This window comes from Gordionus sp. m RMFG-2023, chromosome 4, assembly GCF_954871325.1.
Source record: "Gordionus sp. m RMFG-2023 chromosome 4, tfGorSpeb1-WG-v2, whole genome shotgun sequence".
NCBI classification, from domain to species: Eukaryota; Metazoa; Nematomorpha; class Gordioida; order Chordodea; family Parachordodidae; genus Gordionus; species Gordionus sp. m RMFG-2023.
In genome coordinates, this window is record NC_088778.1 from 31,280,209 (window position 1) to 31,296,814 (window position 16,606).

A 16,606-nucleotide genomic window follows, 5' to 3' on the forward strand; every position below is an offset into this window, starting at 1 on the left:
GCAAATTACATTTCTGATGAAATCAGATATTTTTAAAAAGCGCTCAAAAAATGATTTAAAGTTGAAAAAACACATTGACGCACGCTAACATACATAAACATCAATTTATAATGTTATTTATTCGAAATTCTTATATTTTTAATCCAGGCCTGGCCCGACTTCTCCGGGCTCCGTCGTAAGATATGAGGATAAAAAATACATTTGAATTGAACAATCATATAGTTAGATACATTCAAATTCCTAACATTATATTCGTATAGTACAATACATAACTTAATTTTCGTTTTCCGGTAACACATAAATTATAGAAAAGAAAAAAATATATATTCCGCGAAAGTATATATTACGAATCTTCGATTTCTTTCATCAATCTATGCAATTCTGCCCTTTTCATAGTTGTCGGTGACAGACTTTGATAATATTTTGGACAAAAATTTTTTATAAATTCCAGCACAAATCATATAATTAAAAAAAATATCGATATACAAAAGAAACTTATTTTCTTAATGATAAAAAAACCGGTTTACTTTAAGTTATATATATTAAGTAATAAATATTCCAGATAGTGTTGTTTAAAAGGCTCGATTTGAGCAAGCGGCTAACTCAATATTTTATCCAGAAAAAAATTTCGTAACAAACCTAAAGATGTTGCTCGTAGATGGCCCGAAGGTTTAGACAGCTTTTAACGAAATCTCGATGCTTAGGCGATCTTTTTCTTATTTTTATACTGAGTTTACCGTTATAAAAAAATCGGCTCAAATCGCGTCGTTTTAACAACACTAAATTCCAGCAACACAAAAAAATTTAGCATTTTCTGTCAAACTTATTTATATATTTATAAATATATATATATACTTGGATAACAAGGAAATATTTTTGGAAAGAGTCGAGGTGTATCCTTCGTTGTGAACATCTGGAAGAAGCCCTCGGTCTGGGAAGGCGTGTTCGTTTAACGTTTCCTGTTAACCATCGAATTTATTGTTCAAGGAAAATTATTTAACATTTTTTTTGTTTTTTCAGATTTCGGTTCCAAAAAAACGCTGGGCCCGGACCACCCGATTTATAAAAAAATATTAAACGATAAATAAACCTTTCTATAAAATCGCGCATCCATTTTTAAAACAATATAATTTACATTTAAAAAAATCTTACGATTGACCAGTTATTTTAATGTCATAACTGTAATATGCAAAATGGCTATGATTGATCAGCTGTTACAATTTTGTTTAATAAGGTTCCGGCGGAATTAAGAATTGTCAGAAAAATGATTATTATAATTTAATAAACTATAAGCTCTGGACAGGAATAAAAAGAAATAGAGGGAAAACAAATAAATGAAATGAAAAGGTAATGATAAGAAAATAAAATAAAAACAAATTATTAATTATTACCTCCTTAAAAAGACTCGGGTCTTGCGAAAGGTATCGTCTTTCGTTACTACGATGATTTACGTGATGAGCCCAGTACGGTTTTAACGTGTATCTCCTGAATAATGGGCAGATGTCACAAAATCTTTCGTCGTGCGGTTCTATCGTGACAATGCATAGCATGTAAAATACATTTATACTTAAGACACTTATATATTTTAGATTGGGAGTGAAAAATACTAACTTCTTCCCCCCCCCTCCATAAGCAGAATAATTTATGCATTTTTTTTGTATAGTGCAAAATGATTTAAAACTTTATATCGCAAACCTTCCATCTCTTCAACTTCATCCTTTTGTTCGCTCTTGAAGACATCGTCAGGGCCAGCAATTTTTAAGTCATTTGAATCATCGACCAAATTGGCCCAACTCACCTTTTTCGTTACTTTTTTTGTTGAAGGAGTTGGAACTATTATTAAACATTTATTAATATCTTTGAGTTTGCATATTTTTCTTTTAATATAATATTTAAATATAAAATCTTTGTTGTTTGTAAATAGTTATTTTTTCTTCTTCTAAAACTCATAGTTGAACGGTGTTATGAACAGCTGGTGGTTATATTAAAAATTTATTTATAGTTGGTTTAAATAATTGAATTTAACATTTGGGCCAAGGCCTGATGATGGCCAGGGTTTTGTTCCATGAGTCTAATGCTAAATTTCACAATTTTTTTTAAAATTCGTTTGAAGGAAATAAAAATATATATCTCATTTCCCCTGGTGTTTGCTATAATTTAAAAAGTAGCTATTAACCTGTCACTTAAAAATAATTTTTCCTTGATAATCATGTCTTCTGCATCGACACAGCTGTAAAGTTGAAATGTCTCTAAGGATGCCAGTTTCCTGTAGTATGGTCCAGTCAATTTACTTTAACATGATTATACTAGATAATTCTATCTTCTACAATAATGCGGGAAGTTGAAAATATTTCTAGAAGACTATTGAAGATTTAAAAGATTCTCTCGGCCAGGAATAAATATGATTATTGTTCCATTAGGTACTAGAAGACTACAAATAGTGAAAGAGTATCTGAGGGAGAAAAATAATTCTAAATGATATACAAGCAAACAAACGCCGCGAATTCCCTCATTTGCCATCATAAAAAAATGGGGAAATATGACAGTCCTAGACTTGGCTAAACTAACATCAGGTGAGGATAAAAAAAGCTGTGGTGTGAGCAGGAGAGATTGTTAGTAAGGGGAATATTAAGGAGATTAACAGGAAGATTGAGGGTGGTGTCTGTGTGCATAAAGCAGAAAGTGTGTTTCCTGTGGAGATAAAATAGGAATGAAATTGTAGATGAATGGTTATTAGAGTTTTGTGCCAGAAACAAATTTTTCAGGTGCTAAAAAAATAATAAAATGAATAAATCGAGCATATTATTGAAGAAATTATAATGTGCCACATCCTGTTGGAACCAAAAGCTACAGAGAAGGGCAAGGCTTTAGAAAAAGGGGATGATTATTATATTCAACATGCTTTTTAAAAAAATATGAGAATGATTTAATAACATCTGAATTGAGGTTAGCGGGAATGAACGAGAAAGGTTCAAACAACGTTTGATTGTTGAGTATATCATAGAAAAGCATTTCGAAAAAAAGGAATAACTTCCAAAGTTGAGGCCAATAGGTGGTGAAGATTACGGGTCCAGATTAGAGCGTACCATACTTCAAGTTTTTAAAGACCTCACCTAGCCCTATATATTCATTTTTAATTGGTCGGTTCAATGATACAGTATAAACTGGACCATTGGCCGAAAATAATAGAATCATTGAACCGAGGCCTAGCTTTATGCCACAAAATTTAGATAACTCCCAACCTCTGTAAACTATATGAAGGCATGCTCCTTTCACCGGCTCAATTAGGCAATACTGCATTTCCCTAAACTACGGGTTGGAGTGTGGAAAGGACTTTTGTTTAAAGGTTCAGATAAAAGTCTAAGAAGCATTTATTATAAAAAAATTGATAGCTACCTATTTAAAACCGAATTCAATATTCGATTTAATGATACTAATCAAATCCAATATAGTAACGAATATAAAATTGTTTGTTTTATTCAAATAATTGGTCAAATTATTATGTGAATCGGATTCATTTCTGAATGGGGTCTACTAAGTAGTAAACAATAAATCAAAGGTTTTGCTGACAACTTGCATATAAAAAGGGATGCAAAGAGATGATGATGGGAGGAGGGGATTTCGGGTAGATGATTGTGTAACATAATTTCCTTATCGGAGGATTGAAGAATGAAGCCTAAATGGAGGATAGAAAGGAAAATGGGATGTGGATGAAAAGCTTAACCATAGGATCCTGAAAAATTGTATTTCAAATATATGGGAGCAGCCAACTGGACGGTAAATCTTTCATTGTATATGCCATTTTTAAAACATTTTTTTTATTAATGCAAATTTTGAATTTAAATCCATTTTAAATTTTGTAAAAAAATGTTAGCAATCCAAGTCAAAATCGAAAAACGAAAGGTTTCCAGAAAAAAAAACCATGCTGATTTGAACTAGGTTATTATATAACCTTAAAAGTTTACCAGAACAAGAACATAAATTATGCAATGTGTGGCTTATTAAAAATTTTTATGATATTTTATATTTTACCCGAATTCTTATTTTTATAGATTGGTTGCTTTTTATCATTATAACGAACAACGTTCTGATCTATCGCGTTTGGTTTTAAGCATTTTTCGCACTTGCATTTTTGGGGACACTTGAATCTGCTGGCTACGTTTTGAAATCTTTGTTAGAAAAATTAATATTTTGTTATTCAAAAAAATTTTTTAAAACTCGATGAATAATTATTAATCCTTTTGTAGTATTCATGTTGAATCGATTAGAAATAAAAATGAAAAGTAATCCCCTCTTGGCAAAATATATTTTTTTAAAATTAAATACGGCCGGGATTAGGCCAAAAAAATTTTTTTACTGGGGGCCTGGGCCAGGCTTGGTCAAATCTCTGACTCTTATACAGGGTTACAGGTGTTTTATTTGGTAATACGTTAATAACAAGGACCATTAAGTGGTATAATAAACAAGTTTAAAAAGTCTTAAAAAAAATTAGAATTATACCTCATTCATGTAATAGAAGATATTAATTAAAATAAAAAAATTTTCGTAAAACTTTTTAATTACTAAATAATAATTTTTTTTTTAAATTTAAAGATGTTTTTAATATTAATAATATATTTTATTATCCAATAATAATACCAATGATAGTTTTAGAAAAATTCCCCTTTATTTATTAATCAAAATATTCCCCACCACGTATTCAATCATCAATATTAAATAATTCGTTTTAATCTAATCATTCTTTTTCCATTCCAGCATTTTTGCGATCTGCCATGAGTGCCAATTCTACAATAAAAAACCCTACAAACTCACCGCCAATTCAAAACCCAAAAAAAGAAAATTTAATTGTAGGAATAAAGAGAAAATTAAAAAATAGTTAAACAAAATTGTTATCCCATCACTGAAATGGAAATAAAAGGATATTTGCTAAACATATTGTTATGGTCAATAGCCTCTGTAAACAAATTAAGACAAGAGGACCTTTCCAGAATTTATAATTTATAAGAGGGACCATTGAAGCAATACCAAATCCTAAAAAAAGGGATGCAAAATAAAAAAATACATCCGAAATCGAAAGAAAGGTGGCATTTTAAGGCAGTGAGTCTGGCGAATAAGAACTGCTCCCGGTGTATTTCGTCGATCGGGCTATCTTATTTATTTAAATATATTTTTGGGGAAACATGGAGGAGGCAAATTTCCTTTATCTTTGATAGTAGACATGTTGTCATCCATTAAAAGATTTATCACCTATTTTATGATTTTGGATTTATCTTTTTTTTGTACATTCCTTTTTTAGGATTTGGTATCACTTCAATGGTCCCCCTATAAATTCTGGAAAGGTTTCTTGCCTTAATTTGTTTATCGAGGATATTCACCATATTAATATATTAAGCAAATATCCTTTTATTTTCATTTCTTTCCACTGGGAGAACAATTTTGTTTACTATTTCAATTTTCTCTTTATTCCAACATTTATATTTTGTTTTTGAGTTTTGAATTGGCAGTGAGTTTATAGGGTTTATTATTGTATAATATTCTATAAATAATTATTAAAATTATATATTTTTTTGAGAAAAAGTTTAGATTATCCATAAAATATAATAAAAAATTAACATCTAAAAATATAAATGTAATCTGAGTAGGGGTGGTTAAACCCGGGCATTCCAGTGGATATTCCATGGGAATTTATTGAATGGGAAAGAGTATATTCCCAAAATTCTAATACTTTAAATGTTTTTTTTTAAAAAATCATTATAAATAAGTAAATCCATGCCCATTTGCAACATTGTGTATGCGGCACAATGACTAAATTTATTAAATTAAAGATATAATGGCTATAGATTCATTGAATAAAAAATATAGAGAAAGGCTAAAACGTTTTAAAAAAAAATAAATTCAGAATAATTTTATTTTCTGCAAAACTAAAAGAGAGGCAAGGTTATGCAACACCAAAATGGCCAAGTCCAAAACGATGGGGTGGTGCAACTATAATGATAATGAGTATAAATTTTACATGCAATGGCAATCCATAATATTTTTGATAAAACCTTAAAACCTTTGGGGACAAATAAAGAAGATAGAAATTATTAGACTAATATATGCAGAAATTTTACTATAAGAAACACATTTTGAAGTAACTGAAGCAATGCTTAATATTTAAAAAATCTGTTGATAATATACAGAAAAGGAACATTTATTCAAAGAGAAAAGAATTCTGTTGCAAGGAGATCCATTTTTCTGTAAATCTACTGAATACCAAATTTATGGGGGATAACCATGATGATATTGAGATTGGTCATGGGATTTCAATAATAAAATCTTTTTCTAATTTTTTTAAGTTATAGTGGCTGGTTTGATTATTGAAAAAATAAGTGAATATCAAGCCAAAGATGGTTTTTATTGGAACTCTGAAATTTTAAGATGGAGTAAGATATCTTGCTCCAATAATATGGTGGAAAGCTATGGATTGCCCAAAAATTTTTACCTCATTGTGTTTCATCAGAATGTATGTGTTCAATTTTTGGAAACACATTCTAAGCCAAGAGAAAAGTTAGGAAATAAAAATGTAGAAATGCTAGTATGAATTTGGCATAACTTATACTTAATAAATCACGTTCAAATACACAATCTATAAATAATAGATTAGGTCCAAATAATGGTGTTGAAAGAGTTATAATTTATATGTTGTTACTTAAATATAATTAAATATAGTATAAAATTATAGAATTGTTGGTTGTTAAAGCAATATAATTGATTCCCATAAATTTTTGTATATTACTAAAATTCCAATGGAAAAATTACTTCAATAAAAATTATCATGAATTTTCTCACCCAAAATCTGACTGAAGGCCAGAAAAAAGTTTGTAAAAGGTGAATAAAAAAAGAATGATAGGGGGTAATGCTCCAAATCTTTAGTTGAAAAATGATGATTATGCCTATCAATAATATATTTTCATTTTTAGCAGCAACAAAAAAACTAATATAAAGATAATCTCATATCAATTTATACTTTGATTTAAATGGGGTTTTGGGTGATTTCAAATAATTTAACATAGGTGGTCTCTTCAATGAGTGAATTTTGAGGATCGATGATTTGGGGGTTATTTGGTTTAATTTTTTCTTAATTATTATAAATATAATTTTAATTTTAAAAAAATAAGTATACCTTTGATTTTTGTATATTTATAACTTTGACAGTTTGATCTGAATTATAGTTATTATGATCATTCTCATTCACAAATTGAATAAATATCTCATGTTCTAATTTTGGATGAACTTTCTGATATAAATTTTATTTTATTTCTAAATCGTAAGAATTATACCAGAAATCCATTCCTGTTTTCCATGTATATGATGTTTGGATAAAATTTTTTTAAAGTAAAATATTGTTCTAATAAATTTCTTAACATAAATTTAGGATCATTTTGATGTTTTCTTGATTTTTCTATAGCTGCTGATACCTTACAAGCAATAGGAAATGGGAATAAAAAGTTGTAGAGAAAATTTTTATATTCAGCTATAATCAAAGCTGTTTTGGAGAATTCCGAAAATTGCAACAATTCTATTGTAATTATTTCATCTAAAATAATATTAATTTTTAATACATTATATAAAAAATTATACCATTTAATTTATAAATAAATTCTTCAAAGGTTATATTAATTGCCTAAAAATATTTTTAATTGATTAATCAAGACTTTATTATACTTTCTCGAAAGTAAACGTTTCATTTAATGTTATAGGAAAGGTTGAATTATAGTAATTAGACCATATTGTTTGTAAAAATAACTTTATTCTAAGACAAATATTAATATTGCTAGGTAAATTAGATATGGGACATGCTATCTTGTAATTAAAAAATAAAAAAAGATAATAATAATATAAAGTACTTTACTAAATAATAGTTTTATTATTAATTTAGACATTTCGCTCTAAATTTTAAATATACCATATGATTTATATGCTATTGTGATCATAAATTGTCAATGATTGGTCTATTAAAGTCAACGATTAAAATGTACAAAATAATTTTTTAATTTTTAAATAGATATCGAAATGGATCAATAACATTAAATTACTGCATTGGCATTCAAGGAAGTTATATTAAAAATATATATCATTATTTAATAATGATATTTTAAAGTACATATTAATTTTAAAAGATCTAGAATAGGAAAAGTGTATAATATTGTATCTGTCAATTAGTAATTGATATTTATGAACGTTTTGATTAAATATTTTAGAGAAAAAAAGACAAGAATTAATTATACAGATCATCTGATTTTTCTTTTATCTTTTCATATGGTATTGATAAGATTATTTTAACTCGATTAGATGATTTCAACGATAATATATAATAATAATATTAGTATATAAATACAGCGTCTACATGAATGGGTTGGATCGGAGGGGGGGGGGGGGGTAAGAATAGTTTACATCCATTTTTTTAAAGGGGTAGAGGCAGTGGCGTAGCTAGGAATTTTCCTTAGAGGGGGTCCATATATAAAAGCCTGGGGGCTTCGCCCCCCAGACCCCCTTTTACAGGCCTTCGGCCCTTTTGCCCGGCCTTCGGCCGGGTTTATCTTAAAAATCATATTGGTTTTTCTTATAATATAAAAGTCCTAGAATTATTAATTATTTTAATTAGTGTTGTTAAACGGCTCGACTTGAGCTGATTTTTATAAACAGCTAACTCAATATTTTTGCCAAAAAATATTGTTCAAGCCTAGAGATTTCTCGAATAATATAAAACTTGTATCTCCATGAGCAAAATTTTCTGGCTAATATATTGAGTTAGCCATATCGGCTAAAATTGAGCCACTAATTTTAATTAAAATAACACATTGACACAATTTTATTGATATACGTTTCATTTTATTATACTTTTAGAAGTTATTTACAAATAAAAAGCGATTATTTAAAATATAAATATTATATTGATTTAATTATAAATATTATATTGCTTTAATTATAAATATTATATTGCTTTAATTATAAATATTATATTGCTTTAATTATAAATATTATATTGCCTTAATTATAAATATTAGTATTACACATATAAATTGCTTTAATTATAAATATTATATTGCCTTAATTATAAATGATATATTTTATAATTAGTAAACACATTAAAACTATAGATTAAAAAATAAATGTTTTTTTTAAACTGTAAATTTAAGTCGATATCCTTCAAAGTGAAAAAATCAAAATTGTGTTGGCAATATTTTTTTACCAATATATGATAGATGTTTAAAATTAATATTGAGAAACCTAGGCTAATAATCATAGATGACATGTTAGCTTTGGAACCAACTTTTGATTATTATAAGTATAAAGTAATAGACTATATCACTTGTAGTAGGTGATGGTTCTAAATGATCTAGTATAATTGGTTGTCTATTATCCTTTAGTTTTCTGGAGTATGTGGGAATTGCTAAGATTTTAAAAATATAATTTAAATAAGACTAATACCTGACATGAGTGGAACTTCATTTCCATTTAAATTCTCCCTAGATTTTTTATATATCTAAAATTTTAATGTAAATATTAATAAGTAATTGATTACATTACATTTATTAGATAGTGATTTGTTGTGACTTAGTGTATTTTTTTGTTTGTTATCACTATTTTTTTTACCCCTTGGTGTGAATATTAATTGAGATATTCCTATAAAAATAAATTAAAATAAAACAACATATTAACATTTAAATTCTAAATTGATACAGCCTATAATATTTTGTTGACTACTATCATTCTTCTTCAATGTGATACTTGATATACCTAAAATTATGATATAAATATTTAAAGGTAATAGTTAACATTACTTTTAATAGGTAGAGATTTGAAGTGATCAAGTGTATTTAGCTTATTTTTATCATAATTTTTTATAGAGTATCTAGGTATTTCTAAAATTTAAATGAATACATTTAAATAAGGTCATATAAGTTCATAAAATACCTGAGGTGAGTGGTAAATTGTTGCTTATGGTATCAAGTTCATCATTAAAATTCTGATTTTCTATATTAATTGGTGATTCATTTAAATAAGGTCATTATAAAATACCTGATGTTGGTGGTAAATTGTTGCTTATGGTATCAAGTTCATCATTAAAATTTTGATTTTCTATATTAATTAGTGATTCATTTAAATAAGGTCATTATAAAATACCTGATGTGGGTGGTAAATTGTTGCTTATGATATCAAGTTCATCATTAAAATTTTGATTTTCTATATTAATTAGTGATTTGGTGTGTTCATTTTGTTGACTATCATCATTTTTATTAAATGTAATACTTGATATATCTAAATCTATAATAAAAAATATTTAAATCTTAATAGATTATATTACTTGTACTAGGTAGTGATTTTATATGGTCTTTGGGTATATAAATGAGTGTATCAAGATCATTTTCTTCCCTCCTACGTTTGGGTATATCTTATAAATGTCAAAATATTTTGGTTAGCCAAAATTATTTAAAATAATAAATTACCCAAAGTGGTTTGTACTGGCAATTTTAATTTAGTTAAAACTATGACTAGGTGTTTAATTTTAAATTCTAAAATAAAAATAGTTAGCTATTAATTTTTAATATTTTTTATATTAAATGTTATTTTGACCTGGTGTATTTACATCATCCTTATTATTTTCAATAGAGCCTATAATGCATAAGATATTAATTAGTACACTGGATTAAATATTTTTTAACCTCAAAAGCATGAGAAAGTAGATTATGCACTATTTTATTTCATATTATTATTTTCGAACCATATCTTCGATAAATTATAATAAATATTTTTTTAAATATGCATAAATAATATATTATTATAATTTATTAGATTATTATCAATGACTTTAAAATAATATACAGAATAATTTTTATATATATAAAAGTAATAATATCCTTCCACAAACATCAAAACCAGAAAAATATAAATATTCATGGTATTTATTTGATATAAAGTCACTTTTGAGTCTTTTGAACGAATAATCTAAAAAAATTGCTCTGAGGGGGGGGGGGGGGGGTAGATTATGCACTTTTTTATTTCATATTATTATTTTCGAACCATATCTTGGATAATTTATAATAAATATTTTTTTAAATATGCATAAATAATATATTATTATAATTTATTAGATTATTATCAATGACTTTAAAATAATATACAGAATAATTTTTATATATATAAAAGTAATAATATCCTTCCACAAACATCAAAACCAGAAAAATATAAATATTCATGGTATTTATTTGATATAAAGTCACTTTTGAATCTTTTGAACGAATAATCTAAAAAATTGCTCTGAGGGGGGTGGGTAGATTATGCACTTTTTTATTTCATATTATTATTTTCGAACCATATCTTGGATAATTTATAATAAATATTTTTTTAAAAATGCATCAATAATATATTATTAAAATTAATAGATTATTATCAATGACTTTAAAATAATATACAGAATAATTTATATATATATATTTAAAATTAAAAGTAATAATATCCTTCCACAAACATCAAAACCAGAAAAATATAAATATTCATGGTATTTATTTGATATAAAGTCACTTTTGAGTCTTTTAAACGAATATTCTAAAAAAAAAAAAAATAATTGCTCTGGGGGGGGGGGTCCAAACCCGAAACCCCCCCCCCCGTAGCTACGCCACTGGGTAGAGGGTATATGCCTTTAAGGGAGGTAGGTTAAATTTATTGGGGGGTTGGGGTTATCTAATAATTTTAGGTAAAATACGGCATAATATATTGCTGTAAAAATTAATACTTTTACTATAGATCTATTATAATGCAATAATATTGTTAATCATTGACCAAATCTATATAATGATTGCAATCAAATCGTAGATAATATTTTCAAAATAAAACTTTCTACTATCCTTTTATGTAATTTAAAAGGGTTAAACATTCTCAACACACTCATCATGCCAAACAATATTCTATAATAATGCATTCATTGTAAATGAGTAAATTTTTAATTGAATACGTGATTTAAAAATAACTTTTTATTCACAATATTTTGATAGTAGAGAGTAAAGCTAAAATAACAAGTTAATTTTTTTTTAATTTAAGAAGGGAGTTTTCTAATTTGTGTGTATAGTTAGATATTAAATCGTGTATATAATGGATATAACTTTATTATTAAATTAAGCTAATATAAAAAATTTTAAAAGTAAAAATTAACAAGTGATCTTGAATTCAAATTGTTTATTTATATGAAATTCACATCATATAAGAATTTAAATTTCAATTTTTATAAACTTTAAATAATTACTGAAAATTTATAAAAATTATTTTTAAAATCAAAATATCGTCTGATTACAATTAACTTCAAAATATATATAAATAAAAAAAAATATTTTTAAAATAAAAATATTGTCTATTTCAATTAACTTCAAAATTTATATAATAAAAATATTGCCTTATTGCAATTAACTTCAAGATTTATATAAACAAAAAAAAATTTGAATACATAAATAAATCTATAATCTTTTAATTTATACTAACAAATACAACAGGGAGTACCATTATAAATAAAAAGGTAAAATTAATAATGTGAACATATCGACGCCGAAGACGGCAAAAACTTTTTAGGGGGAAGCATAGGTTTTTTGAGGAGGGTCTGCATCTATGTAAACACAAAGTAAATATAAATGATGATCTCAAAATATACTATCCGCAAAAGGAGTGGTCTAGGAAAGCAAATGATTATACGCATAAGGGTCTACGTGGGGACGTGAAGGGCCTCTAGTCCCTAAAAAATCTAAACAGGCCCCTCAAAATTTTTAAATAAAGGGTCATTTTGAAAATAATTTTTGAACTCCTTGAGGCTATAAAGACTAATGATGCTCCTGATTTTGATTTTTTATTAACTAAACAATTCAGATTAAGATATATATTGGAATGGAATTCATTTTTTTAAGAAATTATCGATTACTAAATAATTAAAATGTGATCTATATCATAACTTTGCGATCGTCATCTTAACTTCTAATCATCTTTATATGATATCATCATGACTTCATAACGACACTTATAAAATATTTTCTGTAATATATTTAGGCAATCTTTAGGATTGTAGTTTGGAAGAACATGGGGGCATGTAGTGCCATCGCCGGTATAAAATTTATCCTCCCAGGAATTTTAAAAAAGAACTTAAACTTTTTTATAATGGTATTTTGGTAAACCTTATAACTATTGATAATCTTAACAGGCTGATTGTGTCATCGTCATATACAGCAAAATAGAAAAAACGCTTAAGAGTATTATTTTTCTAAGATGTGTTTATTGATTTTAAAAATCTTTTGTTTTAATTATTTAAATTTTGTCTAATTTTAGGATTATTTATTATTATTGTCATGAGTTGGTTCTTTAAATTTTATTATATTTTAGTTTACGCGCAATAATTTTGTTCTGTAACAATTGTGCGAGAATTTGGTTATTGATTATAAGACTTATGGTAAGTTTTGCTATATTATTTTATAGCAATATATATCAATATTATCTTGATTTATATTGTATTATTAGTAACCGTATAAAAGGGGTAAAAATTGCTAAAAACTGGCATTATTATATTTGTGTCCTAGAAATTAAAATTTCGAATTAGAAAATAAAACTTTGTCAAGAAAATAAAACAAAGTGTAGATTAATCACTAAAGAAAATTTATATAAAGAAATAAGGTAAAAATAATTAATGTCTTAAATATTAAAATTGGCGCAACCAATTCAAAAATATATCAAAACAAGTTAAGATTAAAATGAAGAATATTAATAATTATTGAATTTAATTCATATTTATAATTATTTGTAAGATAAGGTTTATTATTATTTAAATTATTATATATATTATAACACATTGAATCTGTAGCTTTTCTGTTAAACCAAATAATATGGTCTAAATAAAACTTATGTAGGCTAGAAAAATCGTTTTTTCTAAGATATGCTAAAGTATTTTACAAATATATCGTGTATAAACTGAATATCTCTTTAATATTTTAGAAGATATATTTAATTTTAGGAATTATTTTAATATGCATAATTTATACATATATTTTTAAATTCAATATAAAAAATTATTAAAATAAAATAAATTTTTGATTATAAATATCAACATACCATATCTATAAAAAAAAATATATTTTTAAGATAGAGTCATGACTATGGTTAATGCGTTATTACAACTAAAGTCGAGTCCGTCCTTATCCTTAAAATTCCCGATTGCACTATCTTGATTGAACCCTCCACCCTCACAATAGTAAAATCCTTGACGAAGTTTCCATAAAAGCAAGGGAAGCATAGCTTCCCTTAAAATATTTCCTACAAAATTAATAAAATTTAATATAATCTCTATAATATGTTAAAAAACTAATCTGACTTCGTTGAAATATTATAATTTTTATAACGTCAAAATTATTAATATTATTTTTAATATGCTAAGAAGAATTATTATTTTTACTACCTTAAAAAAAATAACTATCACTTTTCTTACGTTAAAAAATTTAAATTTACTACGTTATAAAATATATATAAGGGAAGCAAATTTAATATTGCTTACAATGGCGTAGCTACAGGGGTAGTTTTCGGGTTTGGACCCCTCCCAGAGCAAAATTTTTTTTTAGATTATACGTTCAAAAGACTTAAAAGTGACTTTGTATCAAATAAATACCATTAATATATATATTTTTTGGTTTTGATGTTTGTGAAAGGATATTATATTACTATTGAAATTATTCTGGGTGGTATTATTATAAAGTCATTGAGAATAATCTACTAAATTATAATAACATATTATTGATGCATTGGGTAAAAGGGCCGAAGGCCAGTTAAAAGGGGTCTGGGGGGCAAGCCCCAGGCTTTTATATGTATGGACCCCCTCTAAGGAAAATTCCTAGCTACGCCAATGATTGCTTATATTTTTTAATAAATAAAGAGACAATGATGCGAATGTATTATGTAATAAGCATTAGGATGCTTATTTTTAATAAATAAAAAAAAAATTTTTTTGCATTATATTTTTTTCCACAACTTTTCTAAATAAAATATTTTTTCTTTTTTTAAAGCAGTAATTATTGTTGTAATTATATTATTGAAAATTCACTAATATTAAGTATCTGCATCTATATCTCTGTATTATTTCAAAGGTATCTGTATCCGTTTATAGATACTTTTAATATACATTGTGATATACTATTTAACGATATTTTATCTAAAAAATAAAAATATTTAAGTGCAAATTTTATCTCATATATATGAGCATATAATTTAAATAAATATATATTATTTTAATATTAAGACTAATATAAAAAAATTATTTATTATTTTTTAAATTATATAAAAAAAGATATAATTTTTTCCCATTTATATCTATAGATATCAGTTCCAGATTGTGAAGGATACTTTAATCATGCAAAGTAATTTATAAATCCTTACTTAGCTGTGACGCACATTAATTATAAACATACCACTGATGCATAACATTATGGTTTAATGTAAAAAAAAATTTAAAATCTATTTTTGATTTCGATTGAAAAAAACTTATAAAAAATTAAAATTTAGAAATAACTTTTATATTTTAATGATTGCGCAGCGTCTACATGAGCGGGAAGGGTAGGAACATTTCGCATCCCTTTTTTGAGGGGGGTAGGGGGTAGGCTGCGTTAATAGGGGTAAGAAACATTTTTGGGGGGTTATCTATTAAATTTTGAGATGAAATAAGACAAAATCTATTGCTGTAAAAATTAATACTTTTATCATGGAATTATTATAATACAATTCATCGACTAATCTATATATTGAAAACAATCATTCACATTGTTTTCCAAATAAAACTTTCTGCTATCCTTTTAAATGTAATTTAAAAAGTTTAGATATTTCAGCAAGCTTATAATGCCATAATAATTAATTCATTGTAAATAAAGGAGGTTTTAATTGAATTTATTATCTAAAAAATAAATTCTTTATATTCACAAAATATTGATAGTTGGTAGTATAGATAGTTAATTTAAGTTATCCTTTATAAAATCTCTGAAAAGAGTATAAATAAATTAAAAAGGTAAAAATAATAATAGGAAGACACCGCCGCCGAAGGCGGTATGATTTTTTAAGGGGAATAGGCAAAGATTTTTGAAGAGGGTTTGCATCCAGTGAAAATCTTCTCATGTAGATGATATGAGTGCGTGTTATAAAATTTAAACATATTACTACATAACATTTAAATTTTTTAATATTCCTATTATATAACTGTAGTAAAGAAGTAATTTATTGTAATATTTTATTTATATATTATGTGTTATATTTGTCAGTTACTAATGATTAAATATATGGATATTTTATTATATGTTTTATAATGTATGATGAGTTTAATAATCATGTACGATAAACTTCCTAATATTTTTATGTATACATTTATCCATATATATATATATCCTATTGTGAAAATGGAGGAATAAAATGGCAGAAACCCAATTGCATAAATAACAAAATATATGACTGAGTATATAATTATATAATTTGTTTAATCCAAAAGATAAATAGGTTCTTCATCATATAATGAAATGAAATATTTATGAGATATTTATATTTTATTATACATGTA

General features: G+C 25.8%; 1 protein-coding gene and 2 long non-coding RNA genes across 3 annotated transcripts; all 3 read right to left on the reverse strand.

The window, feature by feature from the left end:
* Positions 1-287: 287 nt before the first annotated feature.
* LOC135928830 (uncharacterized) lies at positions 288-8,764 on the reverse strand. Its single transcript, XM_065465294.1, has 10 exons — positions 8,753-8,764; positions 7,708-7,845; positions 7,323-7,460; positions 7,166-7,279; positions 7,010-7,119; positions 4,033-4,169; positions 1,696-1,833; positions 1,392-1,528; positions 856-959; positions 288-410 (listed from the first exon to the last, which is right to left on the reverse strand). The coding sequence occupies exons 1-10, from the start codon at positions 8,762-8,764 to the stop codon at positions 344-346; spliced, it is 1,095 nt and encodes a 364-aa protein (XP_065321366.1). The 3' UTR covers positions 288-343.
* Positions 8,765-8,877: 113 nt separating this feature from the next.
* LOC135928935 (uncharacterized) lies at positions 8,878-9,671 on the reverse strand. Its single transcript, XR_010572417.1, has 3 exons — positions 9,574-9,671; positions 9,475-9,529; positions 8,878-9,436 (listed from the first exon to the last, which is right to left on the reverse strand). It is a non-coding gene; the product is annotated as an uncharacterized LOC135928935 (long non-coding RNA).
* Positions 9,672-10,070: 399 nt separating this feature from the next.
* On the reverse strand, positions 10,071-10,679 carry LOC135928936 (uncharacterized). Its single transcript, XR_010572418.1, has 5 exons — positions 10,621-10,679; positions 10,494-10,559; positions 10,352-10,438; positions 10,171-10,311; positions 10,071-10,125 (listed from the first exon to the last, which is right to left on the reverse strand). It is a non-coding gene; the product is annotated as an uncharacterized LOC135928936 (long non-coding RNA).
* Positions 10,680-16,606: the final 5,927 nt, after the last annotated feature.

What these genes read in the sequence shown, in the direction of transcription:
- LOC135928830 (XM_065465294.1), bottom strand. An exon ending in AAACGTTTACTTTCGAGAAA is followed by an intron (nt 7,461 to 7,707) that starts GTATAATAAAGT and finishes ATTGCTTGTAAG; the next exon opens with GTATCAGCAGCTATAGAAAA. An exon ending in AAAACCCCATTTAAATCAAA is followed by an intron (nt 4,170 to 7,009) that starts GTATAAATTGAT and finishes TTTCTAACAAAG; the next exon opens with ATTTCAAAACGTAGCCAGCA.